The sequence below is a fragment of the Diabrotica undecimpunctata genome, chromosome 4, assembly GCF_040954645.1.
Source record: "Diabrotica undecimpunctata isolate CICGRU chromosome 4, icDiaUnde3, whole genome shotgun sequence".
In the NCBI taxonomy this organism is placed as follows: domain Eukaryota; kingdom Metazoa; phylum Arthropoda; class Insecta; order Coleoptera; family Chrysomelidae; genus Diabrotica; species Diabrotica undecimpunctata.
In genome coordinates this window covers 67,367,821-67,386,532 of record NC_092806.1, presented here as the reverse complement: position 1 = coordinate 67,386,532, position 18,712 = coordinate 67,367,821, and the positions used below count along the sequence as shown (strand labels likewise).

The 18,712-nt window shown below is 29.5% G+C and overlaps 1 protein-coding gene across 2 annotated transcripts in view; it reads right to left on the bottom strand.

The window, feature by feature from the left end:
- The window catches only part of LOC140439622 (NFX1-type zinc finger-containing protein 1-like), a 209,497-nt gene that overhangs the window by 35,456 nt on the left and 155,329 nt on the right, over positions 1-18,712 (bottom strand). For both annotated transcript variants that reach the window (XM_072529649.1, XM_072529650.1), the window contains 2 exons: positions 12,652-12,886; positions 708-972 (listed from right to left, as the gene is read on the bottom strand). In XM_072529649.1, coding sequence (XP_072385750.1) covers positions 708-972; positions 12,652-12,886 — 500 coding nt within the window. The remainder of the gene's footprint in view (positions 1-707; positions 973-12,651; positions 12,887-18,712) is intronic.

Here is an 18,712-nt window from a genome sequence, read left to right as displayed (position 1 = left end):
CCACCAAACTCCAGGAGATGAGGCTCATCCTGCAACATTGAACTCATTTCCTTCAATTATTTCCGATTTGAAAACGTATTACTTTATTATTAACGTAACGTATTACTCACTTCAAAATGCACTTTGGAAAATGCATTTTCCTTATTCAATACTGCAATTTTCATTTCGGTATTATCATTTTTGTTCACAAAATTTCCTGACACCCTTGCAAATCGAATGAAAAAAGTTTCATTTGGAAAACTGCAATAATTTGATAGATTTTGGGATTTTAACTGCACGTTTCCTCGCCTACATATTCTAGCTGAGGGCCCAATACACAACATAAAAATTAATAAAACATATAATGATTTAATCGATTATCAGATAAGTCTTCTTATAGATCTAAATCGTATATTTTTCAGAAAATAATAACATATTTTATGTACTTTATCAACTATAAACTGTAAACTTAAGTTGTAAAATTACTATCCAGAATTAAAAAAGTATGTATAATACAGATGTGGTTTGGCACTTACACAGTCCATAACAAAGTACCTTTCAAATTAAATAAAGAGCTGCACAAGAGTTTGCTATTGAACTTTGAACTTGTAACAAGTGATGATACTCACTTCACAAATCTAACAAAGTCGGGCTAATTGATCATAACTAAAGCATTTTATACCACGAAAAAAATAAATAACGGAAAAATATAATACTTATTTTCTTACTTTGTACATGGTTCTCCACATAGTTTGTTACATTTACTATGTTTACACCGGTAACTACATGGTTGTTTGCACGGTGGACAGACTTCTTCTCTGCAGGGCATAGTGCATTCATGGTTACAAACCAATGGGACTCCACATTTTTCAGCACATTTTTGATGGAAACGTCCTTGAAAACAATCCCCACATGTACCACTACAATTGTGTTTACACGCAAGTTTAACGTTACAGGGCTCTGAACACAGAGCTAGCAATATCTTCGGATCATCTGAAAATAATCATATTCATATATATATATATATATATATATATATATATATATATATATATATATACATATATATATATATATATATATACATATGTATATATATATATATATATATATATATATATATATATATATATATATATATATATATATATATATATATATATATATATATATTAATTTTTTTTACTTGATTAATTGAGCAAATCAAAAAAATAACTTAATTGTTCTCAGGGTGAAAAATCTCCTTATATTAACCTATGTTGTGTGGGTTCAAAGATTTCCTAGTTGTCATTTATCGGGATAGAGAAAAAAGGATAATAATAAAAAAAAAGTATGTTACAAAAAATTTGTATTCTTTATTTTATTTAAAGAAGAATAAAACAATTATCAAATTTTGCCGTTATCTTATCAATCAGCGTAAATGAATACAAAAAATTTACACAAAAAGAATATTTTAAGTCTTCTTGAAGACAAAACTAATTTAAAACCAATTTCAATGAATATCTTTAAAACTTTTTATCTTTCTAATTTTTCAATATTTACTTTATTGCAAAACAAAACTTTAAAACATTTTACAAATGAAGTCTACTATTGAGTTAAAATGGTAACGACAATGATGTCAACAAACTTCATTCACAGTTTCAAAATTTTCAATTCTGAACAGAAAATCACTGACCTTTCCTTCGTAGATTGTATTTGGACCATATCCAGAATCGTCCACGCTCCACAGCAATGTGATCTGCCACTATTCGCCTCGGATTTCTTCTTTTCGTATCTGCAATTATCCTGCAGCGACTTTACGAAACACCTGACTCAATTCTCCAACAGTTAACACTTGAAAGTTAATTCTCCAAAACACTCAGCTACTTCTCAATCACACAAGGACCTCTTTCTATCAACTTGGTGCCACCAAACTATTTCCTACGTATTCCAGAAACTGTCCACCTTAGATCCAAAGATATCTTTTCATCGACTTGAAATCTCCTTCCACAATTCTGCTAACTTCGTTTCACAATGCCGGTATCCAAACTCACGAAACACACCCTCTCTCGAGACGCGACCTTTCCTTTCGATGATCCAAAAACAACTGCCTGTTGTTCTCATATATCAACTATCAATTCTCCCATTCAAACAAAAACTGTCCAATCAAAAAGCTTTATTTTGTTTACAATCATATAAAAAAAAACCCCATTACTGTTTCCAGAGAAACTAAATTTTTTGCTTTAAACTTGGCTTTCTATTTTCGTTACCAAATACATAATTCATTTCTATAACAAAAGGTTCTTAATATTTTAATCCTAGGTCATATACAAACAATGAAGAGATTATAATGAGTATGGGCTTTCTAATTCTATATAAAAATATTTTACCTGCGATTGTTTTACAAAATCAGATATTGACAAGCAAAACTTTCTGTTAATATAATCTTATCGTAATATAATATATAAATTTTGTTTACCAGGATGTATTAAAAATTTATTTAGATGGTCTATGTATTTATTTTTATTTTTCTCTTTGGCTGATAAAATGAATCATAACTAGACTTCGGCAAATATGCAAATAAAAATGTAGAAAATATGCGCATAAATATGCACGTGTTTACCCGAAAATATGCAAATATTTTACAAAATATGCATACAAATAAATAAAAAAATCGTAAAATAGTAACAATTTTATTTAAAAAAAAAGTGTACATAACTAAATATTTCCTACTATTCATTAAGATTTACATTTATTTTAAGTAACTACATCATTTTTAAGTATGAATAAACTTATTTAGAATTATGGTAACAATAAATGACCAAGTGGTGTTCAAAATTTTCTAACAAAAACTTGTGGCTTCTGTCTGAGTACATATATTTATATATGGAAAAACTTCGTTCAACATCAACTGATGTAACGGGAGCATTTTTCAAACTAATCAAAACATTTGGTTCTAAATTAATTGTTTCCGAAATATTTCCAGCTAGAACACTGACTACTTCAGAAAGAATATGGTAACCTTTATTTTTTTCCATAGTAGCTTCAAATTTTTTTAAAATATTTTTTCCAATATTACCTCTAACGTTCCGACAACATGACGCAAATTCTTTTATTAATGCTGTACTTTCGAACAATGACAGTTTTGGTGATTCTAACTGAGTAATTGTTTTTTGAACAAAACTAAAATTTGATTTTATAAATGAAAGTTCTTGTTGAAGCAAGTTACTCTGAAAAGTTTGTTTAGAATCCAAAAGAGATTGGGAACTTTCATCTGTTAACGTATCAATTATGTTCTTTATTTTAACAAAATGATCTGCATAAAAATTAGCTGCTTCTAACCATGTTCCCCATCGCGTTAAAATAGGTTGTGGTGGAAGAGGAATGTTAGGTAGCATTTCTTTATAAAGTTGAATTCTTATAGGAGATTTAAGAAATACTTTTTTGACACTGGATATCATGGTATTTACAAGAAGAAACTTTTTTCGTATTTCCTCTGCAACTCTGTTTAATCCATGCGCTACACAAGTAACATGTATTAAATCTGGGAAAAATATTTTTAAATTTTGTCCTGCTTTCACCATATAAGGAGCAGCATCCGATAAAATAAGCAGTAATTTATTAGAAGGAATAGTTTTCGGAAGAAAAAAAGTTGCTAATGTTTCTTGTATAAAACGCGAAATTGTTAAAGCATTTGTTTTCTCAAGTTGCTGGCATGAAATAAGATGAGATTTTGGTAAGGTATCTTCTTTAAGAACACCAATCAATAAATGAGCAATATACTTTCCTGAGGAACCAGTGGTTTCGTCTACAGATATGTAAAAATAATTATCTGCAATTTCTTCCTTAATATTAATTAACACCGACGAGTATAGCCCGTTCACATTATTTCTTCTTAGAGACCGATCACTTGGAACATTAAGTTTGCAATATTTTTTTAGAAACGAACTAAAATTTACATTTGCTAATTTTGAAAGCGGTATGTTTGCAGACACTAATGCGCGACACAAGTCTTCATTAAAAGTTTCTTGCTCATCTAATTTTTTTGAAGTAGATTGGAAACATTTAGCCATTGAAGTTTGATGTTTTCCTCCTATTTTTCCTTTTTTTGCAATGTGTGAAGCAGTTCTCACATGTTGGTCTATCTGAAATTTCTTCTCACATGCTATCTATAAATAAAAATAAAAACCTTTATTTTAACCCAACCTTTAAAATATAAAAATATACAAGGTGTTTTTGGTTAATCAAATAACTGGTTTGAAAAAAAAACACTCGCTAAGTGTTTTAAATGCAGTATTAATACACAAATTAGTTTTTGTTACTAACCATTAGTACATCATATAACTTATTTTAAAATTCAACAAAAGTTTTTTTTTGTTAATTCAATTACAATAAAAATAATTGTGTTTTAGAATAGCTGACTTCATAAAAAAAAGTAAAGGTGAAAAATGTTTCTAAATACACACCATTGTATTGTACCATGGACAATTTTTTCTCACTAAAGGAAGCTATTTTTCATTTAAAAACAACCTACGAGTACTAAATTTCAAGTAAATACGTTTATTGGTTTTAAAGTTATTGTTGTTATTAACTAAAAGAATTTAATTTTTTTTTAATTTTAACACCCTGTATCTCGAAAAGTAAATAAGTTTGACCCCTCATTAACTATATCGTTTTGTTCAATTTTTCGAGAAGTATCTACAGTCAAACGTTGTAAGTGTCATTTGGAAACACCCTGTATGTATGAAATATTAGATATTTAATAGAAAATATTAGATACTTACAATTTTGCCACAGACTGAACAGTAGATTTTTCCCATATCCATAGACAGCTCTTTATAAGGTTTAATCCAAGTTGAAGCACTGGTTGTTTTAGGCATTATAAAATCACAATCTTCCTTTTTGTTACGCACAACGAGTGTTTACGCTTTGAATATCAAAACAAAAATGATTTACAAATCTGAGCATCAAATTAGAAATGTTTAGGTACCTAATTCAATAAACTGGGAGATTTTGGAAAATCCCTAAATTAGGAACAAAACTATTAGCCGTTTACATGCTGTTAAGATACAATAAATTGTAGATAGATTTGGGGATTAGATCATAAAATGCAAATGAGCGAACCCTTAGCGATTATCCAATAACTGAATGCCTCAGTGACCGAGACTTTCTAAGAATGTTGAGGGCTACTTAAATTGATCTTCTTTGAAATTGTAAATGTTTTGTACCTGTAGAGATTACGTACTTAGATCATTTCTTGATTAAAATGACTACAAAATTTTATACAAGAATTGAAATAAATTGGTATGTTTAAAAATTTTCAAATACAGTATAAAAATCTGAACTTTTATGCACTTTATGCAAACTTTTATACAAATATGCCAAAATATGAAATATTTGCATAAAATATGCACAATATGCAAAATATGCAATATGCATATTTGCCGAAGTCTAATCATAACAATATATATATATATATATATATATATATATATATATATATATATATATATATATATATATATATATATATATATATATAAAATAAAGTTTTATTTTGAGGTTGCAGTCATTAATAGGGCAGGAAAGTAAAACTCTTTGTTCTTAAATCAAGCTTTCGCAAAATTTATTTGCTTCTTCAGGATATGCTAAAATATGGTATCAGTAAATACAACGAAATTAGAACTAAATAGCATTGTATAAAACTAGTAAAAAAACTTACAACATGAGGTTAATCCATTAAATTTTCAAATTTGCAAAACATTAAAACTTAACTTATTTTAAAAATTATACAGTTATGTAAGTACAACATTCCAATTTAATTTAATTTTGTAAAAATTCATTTTGACATTGATTATGTTGATGTTTGATTTATGTCAGAAAGACACTCGTTTCTGTTTATTATATTTTTTGTTGTTGATAACTAGCTCTTGATTGTTATTATGGTTACGTACAAAGTGGCGCCAAATATGAATATTTAAATTTTTTGAAATTCTAATATTTATAGTCAGAAAATCTAATATTGGAAAATTATAGTATTAATTTTCGTAAGACAGAATGTAATTATAGATATTGCTTAGTTTATCAATATCAGTTTTTTTATTAACGCATTGATATTTATTTATGCATACCATTTCTAAGAATTCTCTTTTATTTAATTGATTTTCGCGTCTTAATATATTAGTTTCATTGAAATTAAATGAATGATTTTTATTAATTGCATGATCTATTAATGCACACGTATTTTTATTATTTCTAAGGTCACTTTTATGTGATGTTAGTCTGCCTATTAGATTTCTAGATGTGTGTCCGATGTATGACTTATCACAATTTTCGCATGGTATTATATAAACTACATTTGAGCTTTCCGTAATGCTAATAGGTGATTTAGTTTTTGTATACAATGATGCTAATGTTTTAACATTTTTAGTTGCAATTTTAATATCAGAATAGTTAGCAAAGACTTTAGTTAGTTTGGGTGTTAATGTGGGTATGTAAGGTAGTGATGTGAAAGTAAATTGAGATTGCACGATTTGTTGATTTGGTTCTCTTGTTTGATTCATGTCAATCATTCTATTATTAGGATTATTAAATAAAAATTTGTTAATTATTTTAATTGGGTACGAATTCTCTAATAAAATGTCTTTAAGTTCTAATAACCCTTTGTTGATGTTATTGATGTGTGATAATTTGACTATTCTGTTTTTTAAAGCCAATATCAAATTTATTTTCATATGAGGTGGATGTTGTGAATGATAATTAATAAATCTGTTACTAAATATAGGTTTTCTGTACCATTCAGTGCTTAATACATTTTGTATAATAATATAATAATAATAAATTAGCAAAATTTTTGAATGATATTCTTACAAGGTCATATAACTTAGATAATAGTTTCTCTATACAAGATTCCTTTGAACTAAGTAATTTTATCAATAACTATCAACTACCAAATAATTATATAATAGTAAGCTTTGACGTTATATCTTTATTTACTAATTTACCACTACATATTATTAATGATAGTATAAACAGACATTGGGATAAAATCAAAATAAATTGCAAAATTAACAAAAAAACGTTCTTAAGCACTTTAGAATTCATTTTTGATTCTAATATATTGATTTTTGATAATGCATTCTATAAACAAAATTTTTGGCACACCTATGGGCTCAAGTATATCATGTATATTATGTAATTATGTACTAGACGATTTAATAAGAGATTCTTTAAAAAAGTTGCCTTTTCATATCCCATTTATCAAACGATTTGTAGATGACTTAATACTTGCTTTACCTGCAGACAAAATAAATGAAACTTTACAAACTTTTAATAATTATAGTGAACATTTACAATTTACATGTGAAAAAGAGATAGAAAATAGCATCCCATATCTTGACATAAAAATCAAACGTAATGCACAAAATGTATTAAGCACTGAATGGTACAGAAAACCTATATTTAGTAACAGATTTATTAATTATCATTCACAACATCCACCTCATATGAAAATAAATTTGATATTGGCTTTAAAAAACAGAATAGTCAAATTATCACACATCAATAACATCAACAAAGGGTTATTAGAACTTAAAGACATTTTATTAGAGAATTCGTACCCAATTAAAATAATTAACAAATTTTTATTTAATAATCCTAATAATAGAATGATTGACATGAATCAAACAAGAGAACCAAATCAACAAATCGTGCAATCTCAATTTACTTTCACATCACTACCTTACATACCAACATTAACACCCAAACTAACTAAAGTCTTTGCTAACTATTCTGATATTAAAATTGCAACTAAAAATGTTAAAACATTAGCATCATTGTATACAAAAACTAAATCACCTATTAGCATTATGGAAAGCTCAAATGTAGTTTATATAATACCATGCGAAAATTGTGATAAGTCATACATCGGACACACATCTAGAAATCTAATAGGCAGACTAACATCACATAAAAGTGACCTTAGAAATAATAAAAATACGTGTGCATTAATAGATCATGCAATTAATAAAAATCATTCATTTAATTTCAATGAAACTAATATATTAAGACGCGAAAATCAATTAAATAAAAGAGAATTCTTAGAAATGGTATGCATAAATAAATATCAATGCGTTAATAAAAAAACTGATATTGATAAACTAAGCAATATCTATAATTACATTCTGTCTTACGAAAATTAATACTATAATTTTCCAATATTAGATTTTCTGACTATAAATATTAGAATTTCAAAAAATTTAAATATTCATATTTGGCGCCACTTTGTACGTAACCATAATAACAATCAAGAGCTAGTTATCAACAACAAAAAATATAATAAACAGAAACGAGTGTCTTTCTGACATAAATCAAACATCAACATAATCAATGTCAAAATGAATTTTTACAAAATTAAATTAAATTGGAATGTTGTACTTACATAACTGTATAATTTTTAAAATAAGTTAATTTTTAATGTTTTGCAAATTTGAAAATTTAATGGATTAACCTCATGTTGTAAGTTTTTTTACTAGTTTTATACAATGCTATTTAGTTCTAATTTCGTTGTATTTACTGATACCATATTTTAGCATATCCTGAAGAAGCAAATAAATTTTGCGAAAGCTTGATTTAAGAACAAAGAGTTTTACTTTCCTGCCCTATTAATGACTGCAACCTCAAAATAAAACTTTATTTTACATAACGTGTCAGTCAATAATACCTAACTACTTTATATATATATATATATATATATATATATATATATATATATATATATATATATATATATATATATATATATATATATATATATATATATATATATATATATATATATTGTGATGATGTATTGTTTGTGAATAGTGTTTTAATGAGCAATGAGTGTTATTTAATAATATATATATATATATATATATATATATATATATATATATATATATATATATATATATATATATATATATATATATATATATATATATATATATATATATATATATATATATATATATATATATATATAGGGTTTTTATCGCGGTTCTCAAAGAATTAGTTTGTAAGCACTTTTTGGAATTATCTTTATTGTATCTATTATGAAACACACACATATATCTAACATAGCCAATGTAAATTAAAAAAAAAACTATCTTTAAATTGAAATTCTTATGAAACTAATTAAATTATATAGACAATGTAAATTTTAAACAAACAATCTTTAAAATTGAAATTCTTATGACACTAATTAAATTATGTTAACAAAATTTTGTACCTTTCTGTCACTGAATGCCTAAATGAAACTGTTCTCCACTATATAGATTTTAATCACCACTCAATGTCTTCGTTCTCCGCTTCGGTTATCCTTCAATATTCAATATTCCAGAATCATCTGGCAAGAAATCATATTCGAATTGTTCTATTTCCTAAATATATGAATTTTCTCGAATACTCTATTTCGCAAACAAGGTTATCTTCCGAGTTCTAGATAATTCTTTACTTTTCTATCGAGAATTTTATCGACATTTAGGCTTTTCAGATCAGAAATATATATAAATATCAGATATATGTAAATCAAACAACCTAAATTAATAAACTACACTATTTCAAATCCGTAACTATATGTAAACTAAACATTTCAAATTAACAAATAACCCCACTTTATATTCCTAACTATTATTTAACTGTCTGTCACTTATTCAGAGTATATTTGGTTGCCTATGCACATGCACATGGCTCACTTAAATATATCATAATTATTAAAAAAAACTTTTTACACTTATTATATGCTAATTTCTTAAAAATGCCCTCACATAAATATATTTTATAATATTCTCTAGTATATAACTTAAAAATTATTTTTTTTTTAAACACTATTTTTCTTTCTCCTATGTTTAATATCATTTCAATACCCCAAAATTAATTTTAAAAGAAATATTTCACATTTTAGGTTAGATACAAAATTTATAGAATCAATTTTGTATCTAACCCCAAATTATGATTTTTAGGGCATAAACAATGTCCATATGGATAAGACAACAAATATGATGTCAAATTGATTCACAACAATGAAATCTACCATCTATTATTTTTAGTCCAACTTTGTCTAATCTGTTGATTATAATTTTTAGGTGTTTCTCATGATCTTCAGCCGTTTTAGAAAAAATTAATATATCATCAGTGTAGTGAATTACAAAATGTTCATATTGATCCAGAATATCATGAAGACATCTACATAGAGCACTGCAAGATGATTGAAGTCCAAATGGTACTACTTTGAATTGATCTATCCATCTTCATCTATCTGAAATCCCGTATACTGTCTACTTTTTCTTTCTAGAGGTATTAACCAAAAACTATGCTGTAAATCGATTTTAGTGAAAAATTACATTCCTGTAATTCTTCCTAGTATTCCATCTATATTCATTGGTGCTTCAAATTGCTTTTCAGTAATCTTGTTAATATTCCTTGCATCCAAACATAACCTGATTTCACCTGATCTTTTACGTACTACTACTATAGGGTTTATAAAACGTGTATCTGCCTTCTCAATGATTCCATCTTCTAACATATTATTAATCGTTGTGTTTACTCTTCTCTGTATTTATATGGTATTGGGTATGATTTTGTTTTAAAATCTTTTTCTTCTTTAACTTTTATACTATGGATGTAATTTTGTGCAATTCTATTTTCTTTATTGATAAGTCCCTTATGTTGCTGCAATATGAAAACGACTATTGATTTATATTCTTCAGGGCAATTTAAAACTTTTATCACATCTTCTTCTTTACAAATAAAATTATTTTTCATTATGTACTCATTATTCCTTGCTTCCAATTTTACGCACTCCACCTCGTAGGCATTCATCTGCTTAAAATTTCCATTCCTTAAATATTCACTACAATTATCCTTTACATTCTTTTGGGACATCTCCCTACCATCAAAATACATTTCTTCTTCATAAACATCATTACTTTCTTTTAATAATATCCTATCAACTCTTATTCCTTCTTCCACCTCATCTTTCTGCATAAACTTAATTATTTGCCCTTCCAAAGTTACCATTTTTTCTTCAAAATCTATCTTTACTTTCTTCTTTTCCAATTCATTTCCCATTAATATATCAACACATAAATCCTTGACAACAAATCCTTGCATATTAATTTCTTCTTCTTCTTCCTTTATTGGGTAATATCCCAGGGGATAATTTGCCCAGCTAATTCAGGGGGGATATTCTCAACTTGCTCAAGACAATCGAATATCCCCATATAAAACTAAATTGAAATTATTTTATATTGAATGAACACTAAGTTAAAACTTCTTCTTCTTGGGCCAGACAGTTAGTATAGGAAAGACAATTCAACACAGAATAAAACTTTTCTCGCTTGGGTGTAGCAACCAGTCTTTTTCTACATAATCTTTTCTATTAGGTGCTTTTTAGTTATTTATATATATAAAATTGGTGATGAGGACCTCAGAGTTCCACAGCAAACTCTTCTGCAGCTATCTACTTAATTCAATAGCTACTTTACTATGGACTGTCCAAGTTCTTCATTTTTTTTTCTACCAACGGATGATAGAGAACCCAGGTGTAAAAATAGAGAGGAATTTGTAAGGTTATGTTATAGTAGATAAGATACAAATATATTATAGATTGATTTTGGCCAGATTAAGAAAAGTAATCAACAAATTTAGTCTTTGAGAATTAAGATTGGATAGGAGAGAGCAAATTTCTATAGAAATTTTATTTTCTAAAAATAATGCTGTGTAAAATGGCAGCACAAGTGTTTTAAAAGAAAAAAAGAAGAGAAGGCGAGACCGCTTTTTATAAACTGTGGCTTGTCATTGGTTTATTTTCTTTTGCTTTACTATATTGTGCAAAATTAGGTACCTAATTTTATGCAGGATGCGAAAATTACGCGCCAACAATTAAATTATTCGCAAATAGCATAATTATACGACGCGCGACGATTGGAACACTGCTGTAGCGCCAATGTGTGGTCGGCATCAACGGCAACACCAGTATTGGCGCCAATCCCTTTGATGTGCACGCAAAAACCGACAGTCCACGGAAAACTCCCAACGTTGGAACAAGTCATAAAAACGTTGGCGCCAAAATTGGCTCCAAACATAGTTTTGTTGGTACATACATTGGACGAACGCTGTTGGGGCCAACGTTGGGCCCCATGTGTGGAGCCAGCGCAAAGGTACACAATGTGCGGTTCGCGCTATCTATCGTTACAGTCGTTCGTCTTTTTTTATACCTCTGTGCGATCCATCGCTCCGTCTGTAGCCCGCAATAAGAAAGCTACTCTTCCAAATATTAATAATATTATAAAACAATTCCCTTAGTAATTTTTTTGGAATAATGAAATTAAAAAAAAAACTGCTACAAGTATTTTAAACTATATCCTTGTCGTTCTTACTCGATTTAAAAATAAATGATTTTGAGATATCAGAGTCCATCTGACATGCGATTAAACATGCCACATGCTGCATCCATCATTGGACAATACACTCAATTTTGTGAGAAAATCTTACTGATAATTTATCGATAAATTTAAATTCCGCAAATATTACAATGAGGAATCAAATAACTGACAATTTAAATTGACTAGTTATTTCCATATTGTATATTATTTCGTTTATTATATTACATAATGATATCCAATCAATTAGAAAACGTATAATACTTACCACTTTCTTTTTGATAACATTGAATTTTTTTGATCATATGTCCACAAGGGCTCGGTATGTTGCAATTAACCAATTCTTTACATCTTGTTCTGCAGGGTTCATTACATTTCTTCTTACATTGATGACCGCATGGTAAAATAAGAGGACATATACCCTTACTACAATATTTTCTGTCAGCTTCATTTTTACATTCAATTTTTATAACGTGATTGCAGTCTGGCACGGTTTTCGATACCTATTAAAATAAATATATACTGAATGATTCATACATCGAAATTTGAAAAAATTATAAAATTATCTACAGGATGCGGCATTAATACGAGGGAGTCCAATTACTCATTTGTCGTAAGAGTTAGAAAAAGTGGTACAGTAGGCTGTACTGTAGACTAGCGCGAAGATTCATACGAAGTTTTCTGTATTTTTCAAAATTTAAATAATATTTTTAAAATTCAACAAAGTAATTTTATTATTTATTTTATTAATTGTGTAGATTTTAATAAAATTGTATAACGAACTCTCCTCGTGGCGTAAATGGACTCTTTCAACTATTTACTGTGACGACTCTTTCGTAAAAAGCCATATTTAATATGTGCTGCTGCTTTAGAAATATCTTCGTATTTGTAATCGAACTGATAATGGTAAAAATCCGACATTGTATTTATATGAAATTATTTTAAAACGAGAAGTGTCTAGAATAAAAACCTATTGTTATTAATTTGATGACATTTACGATGACTTAAATTTTGACCATTTGAGAATCGTTACGAATCAAATTCTAGTATCGATCTTTTATTTTTCTGTTTGTTTTACTAAATCTTTTATTGACAGATATTCTTTTATTTATTTACTTTTTATTGTCTGTATTTTGTCATTTTTCATGCAGTTTTAATTTAAACCATATTAAAATAAATATATGATGACTAGAAATGAACTAATGGAGAGTAGTGAATCGATGTGAAGACCGCTATTTCGTGACACTACTCGTGATGCCGTCTCGTGGGGCTTCTTCCGTGACCTTTTCCTTCCATTTTGCTATAAAGAAGTACTACAACACCAGTATAGAAGCTTCGCTTCAAAAAATTATTTAGGTAAAGGTTGGAGCATAGATAGACCATACTAAAAAAATATTTTCAACTTGGAATGAGTATTTTCTGAGTTTTCCTAAATGGAACACCCTGTATTTTAATATTGTAATGAAATGTTCTTTATGGTACTTTATCATTTCTTAATTCGCTATACCTAATTAAATTAATTTGTATTTAATTAATTTAGATTAGAAATTGGAAATTTTTTAATATATATATATATATATATATATATATATATATATATATATATATATATATATATATATATATATATATATATATTAATCTTGACTGATCTTTACTTTGTTAGAGGAGAAGGTACAAATATAGGCTATGCTACTAATATGGGCTATCGCAATTAATATGAAATACACATCACCATCTATATATCAATAGCTTGACTAGACTCTCTTTAGTCTAAAATAATAACGAATAAAGCTTACGGTGACCTAGATCCAGTGACCGTTGAAACAATCACGTTAGTGTTGACGCTGTTCAAGAAATTTTTCAGGTATGTATGTTTTTATTTCAATTTTTTTCCGGTGAAAACTAAGAATAAATTTAATATTTTATCACACATCGTAAGCGAAAGGCTAGTATTTTCATAATATTTTCGACTTTTTCTGTTAATTTATGTTGCATTTTAGGTATTAACATTTGAATATATGTTTGGTTATGTTGTAATATGGGCTAGCGTGGTGCTACAAATATGAGCTAGCCCATATTTGTATCAGTGTAGTCTACAGGGTTTTTTTCTTTTCAGAATGCCTAGAAAAAATATTGTAAGTACAAAACAACGAAAGTCCTGGGATCCAGATAGCATGAAATCTGCTATTCAAGCTGTGAGAGATAAAACGATGGGTACATTAAAAGCAGCTAAAACGTATAATTTCCCGAGATCGACAGTACAACGGTTAGCAAAAATGACTGAACTGAGTACAGATGAAGCAGTACTTAAGAAACTGGGAAGAGGAACTACTCTTGGTCCAGATTTAGAAAAATGTTTGGTGGACTATATCCTTCAAATGGAAGCGAAATTCTATGGTTTAACGCGGACTGATATCAAACGAATGGCATTTAATCTAGCTGAATCAAATGGATTAAATCATCCCTTTACGCAGTTAAAAAAAGCTGGTAGAGGTTGGCTAGATTTGTTCTTGGCGCGTCATAAAAATACATTGGCTTTAAGGGGACCAACTCGAACGTCTTTTGGACGGGCAGCTAGCTTTAACAAAGAGAATGTTCAAATATTTTTTGATCATCTGGAAAAATCATATGATAAATACAATTTTTCCAGTAATCCGGTTTACAACGTAAATGAAACAGGCCTAAACATGGTGCAAAATAAAATTGCAGCAATAGTGGGGCGCAAAGGAAAGAGACAAATCGCATCGCTGACTTGGCAGCAGGCTGAGAGAGGATCATTGATCACTTTAATTGCATGTATGAGTGCTGGAGGGAATTTTATCACACCCATGTTAATCTTCACAAGAAAGAATATGAATGTGCAACTCATGAAAGGTACTCCTCCGGGATCGATATCAGCCGTTCATCCTAGTGGTTGGGTGCAGTCTAATTTATTTACACAGTAGTTTAAACACTTCATAGATACTGTTAAACCCTTCAAAGAGGACTTTCCTGTACTTCTTATATTGGATGGACACTACAGCCATACTTGCAATCTAAATGTGATCAATATGGCAAGGGAAAATAACAGTTGTAATTTCATTACCTCCACATTCAACACACAAACTGCAACCGCTAGACAAAACTTTCATGGGAACGCTCAAGCCATACTATAGCGAAGAAATCAGGCAATGGTTACGTCGTAGTAACCGCGCCCTCTCTCAGTATTGGAGAACTTTTTGGCAAAGCATACCTTAAAAGCCAAACTGGAGAAATTGCTGTAAATGGATTCCGCGCCACTGGAATTTATCCATTGTGTTCTCAGTTGCAGATTTTATTGCAGCAGAAATTGAGAGTAACAACCACAGCCATATAGAACAGCAAGCTATTGAACCTGCTATCCTACCAAAAACACCAGAAGCCACCAACATCAGTGAACCAGGTCCTTCTGGTTTTCAGAAGTTTGTAAGTCCGCAAGCTATTGAATCTGATATCCTACCAAAAACACCAGAAGCCAGCAATATTAGTGAACCAGGTCCTTCTAGTTTGTAGAAGTTTGTAAATCCACAAACTATTGAACCTGCTATCCTACCAAAAACACCAGAAGCAAGCAACATCAGTGAACATGTCCTTCTGGTTTGCAAAGTCCATTTGAAATATCGCCAGTGCCGTCGATCAGGAAAAAATCTACAAATCGTGGTAGAAAATCATCGAAATCAAGGGTAATAACTTCTTCACCTTACAAGGAAGCATTAGACCAGCAAAACAGCAAAAAGAAATTAAATGTACAAGCAGTAAAACGACACATTACGGCTGAGTCCACAAGGGAGGTGACTAAGAAAAAAATTAAAAACAAGTCAGAGAGGCGGAAACAGGAAATCGAAAGTTCTTCTGGCAACGATAGTGAGTAGGAATTTCAACCAGCTGATGAAGATATGGATTTGGAAGAGATTCCTGGTGTAACGGATCCGGAAAATGCGGATCTAAATTGTATTTTCTGTGACGGAAAATTTTGTGAGGATTATCGAGGTGAAAAATTGATTGTGGGCAAATATAGATTGTTCTGGTGCAGAAAGAGACGAGTATGTGTGTGAATATTGTACATAAAAAATTATAAAATAAAAATAAAAATATTTTTACTAGTACACATTTCCGTTTCTTACTTAAATGACACCGTGAGTGTTTTTATGACATTACAGAAAAAAATATCTTACTAGGCATAAAAACGGACTAGCACAAAAGAGCAAAACAATTCTACATGCCAATTACGTAATTTGAACTTTTTCGATCAAAAAATAGTCAAGATATCAGCAACAAACAAAATGGTAGCCCATATTTGTACCTTCTCCTCTAATATATTGCAAAGCTAATTATATTCATAAAAACACCCATTAACTAAGACTTAGTTATACAATGTATTTACTTAACAGAAATAACAAGAAAATCGATTAATTTATAATAAATGGTTAAAACGGCCTCCATCGACGTCAATACATAATTTTGCAAGTGATCTTCAAAAGAGCGACATACTAGTTAATGACTTCTGTTTAATCCTATACATTTATTTTTCATTCTCTCCTTCATATCTTGTTTAGTTGTGCTGGTCTTTTTCTACATCTTTTATATGGCCCAGAATAAAGCCTAGGTTGCTTAACACTTTCGCTGCGCATGACTCCGATCGGAGTCAAAGTGGTCTTTTGCTAGGTGCACATGACTCCGATCGGGGACAGCAACCCGTTGATTTTTAAGACGATATATTCTACTAAACATGAAGCCGACGTTAGCCGACGTCAGGGTGTGAGTGAGGACTTAGTGTCAAAAAAAAATTTACCAGTTCTTTGCTGTGGTAGTTTCGTGATTCAATATGGCGGAAAGTATGTCAGGCTCTTCAAACTGTGAAAAACAAGAAATATTCCTGCCTACAGACATAGTATTTCAAAATTTCCTATGGTTAATAAGGAGCGAGCAAAGAGAAAGCGTTGGAAAATATGCCTTGGAAACAAAATTAAAAAGCAGACAATATATCAATGCGAAAAATGTCCTGATCAACCCGGATTTTATGTTGAATGCTTTGAAATTGCTGAATGTGAAACAAAATCAAATCAATGTGTGAAGCTTTCTGTTCTTTATAAATTTTTTAAATAAGTATATTTTTTCTAAAATTCCGTTATATAATTATTTTTCTAGAAAAACGTTCTAATTTGCCTTGTGCCGATCGGAGTCAGTCAGCGATACACTAGAAATTCTTAGCCAGGTGCGCATGACTCCCATCGGAGTCAAAAATTCAAATCACATTTTATAAATAAATATACACTTTATTTAATTAATTTAATATTAATATATATTCTCATATCAATTACAATGATATTTTATAAAAAAAGGTATTGCCACTCCTGGGTAACACCTCTCGAAAAAAGTCAGCAGCGAATGTGTTAACTCTGGATGTCGTGGAGGCTCCCTTATGGCCTTCTCCAATTTAGTCCATCTTCCAGAAAAATTATCATTTAAATCCTCATTTACTAAAAAATGGTGATGTACTGGAGCGCTGTCGGGTAATATCCACATTCTCTAACGTATGTTCAATGGTAATCCTATATACCAATAACTCGAAGATAACTTGTCCAAAAAAAGTAAATACATTTCGTCGTTTACGTGATAACCGAGAACGTAGGGTCTGATGACATAATTTGCAAGAATTCTAGTAAAAAACATATAACGACTAACTTATTTGACTATGGGTGAGAATGTGGTGTAGATTAGAAATTGAGTAAAAGTGGAAATTCAGTCTGTTTACGGTATCATTCTGATGGAAATTAGTTTTATTTACAAATAAGACGCATTCGAAGAAACATGCATCATTCTGAATTTGTTCCTGAACTAATCGACAAAATTCTATACTTTTATTATAGTCATCCTCGTTAAGCCATTGATGCAATTGTACATGACATGGATGCATCTTGTTATTTTTTAAAATTCTTCCTGCACTAATTTCAAAACACTTAAAAAAAGAACACTAATTTCAAAAGCATTTGCAATTTCCCTCGTACGAATATGCGGATTCTCCGCGGCACTAAGGATTATACCTAATTTATTTTCTTTATTTACAATAGTTTTTATTCGATCAGATTTCTCGCAATCCGACGTGTCCAGTCCGTTGAAACCATTCTATGGTTTGTTTTTTAACCAGGAGGAGTAAACTAAAAAGACAGATCCACACTCAAGAAAGTTACTAGAAAAGTCACTAAATACATCTTCTTTTTTGGTTGATTATCTCGGGCTTGCGGTAATCCAGTAATAAGTATCGGACAACCCATCGAGTTAAAATCTATGGAGAGGGCATCACGTGA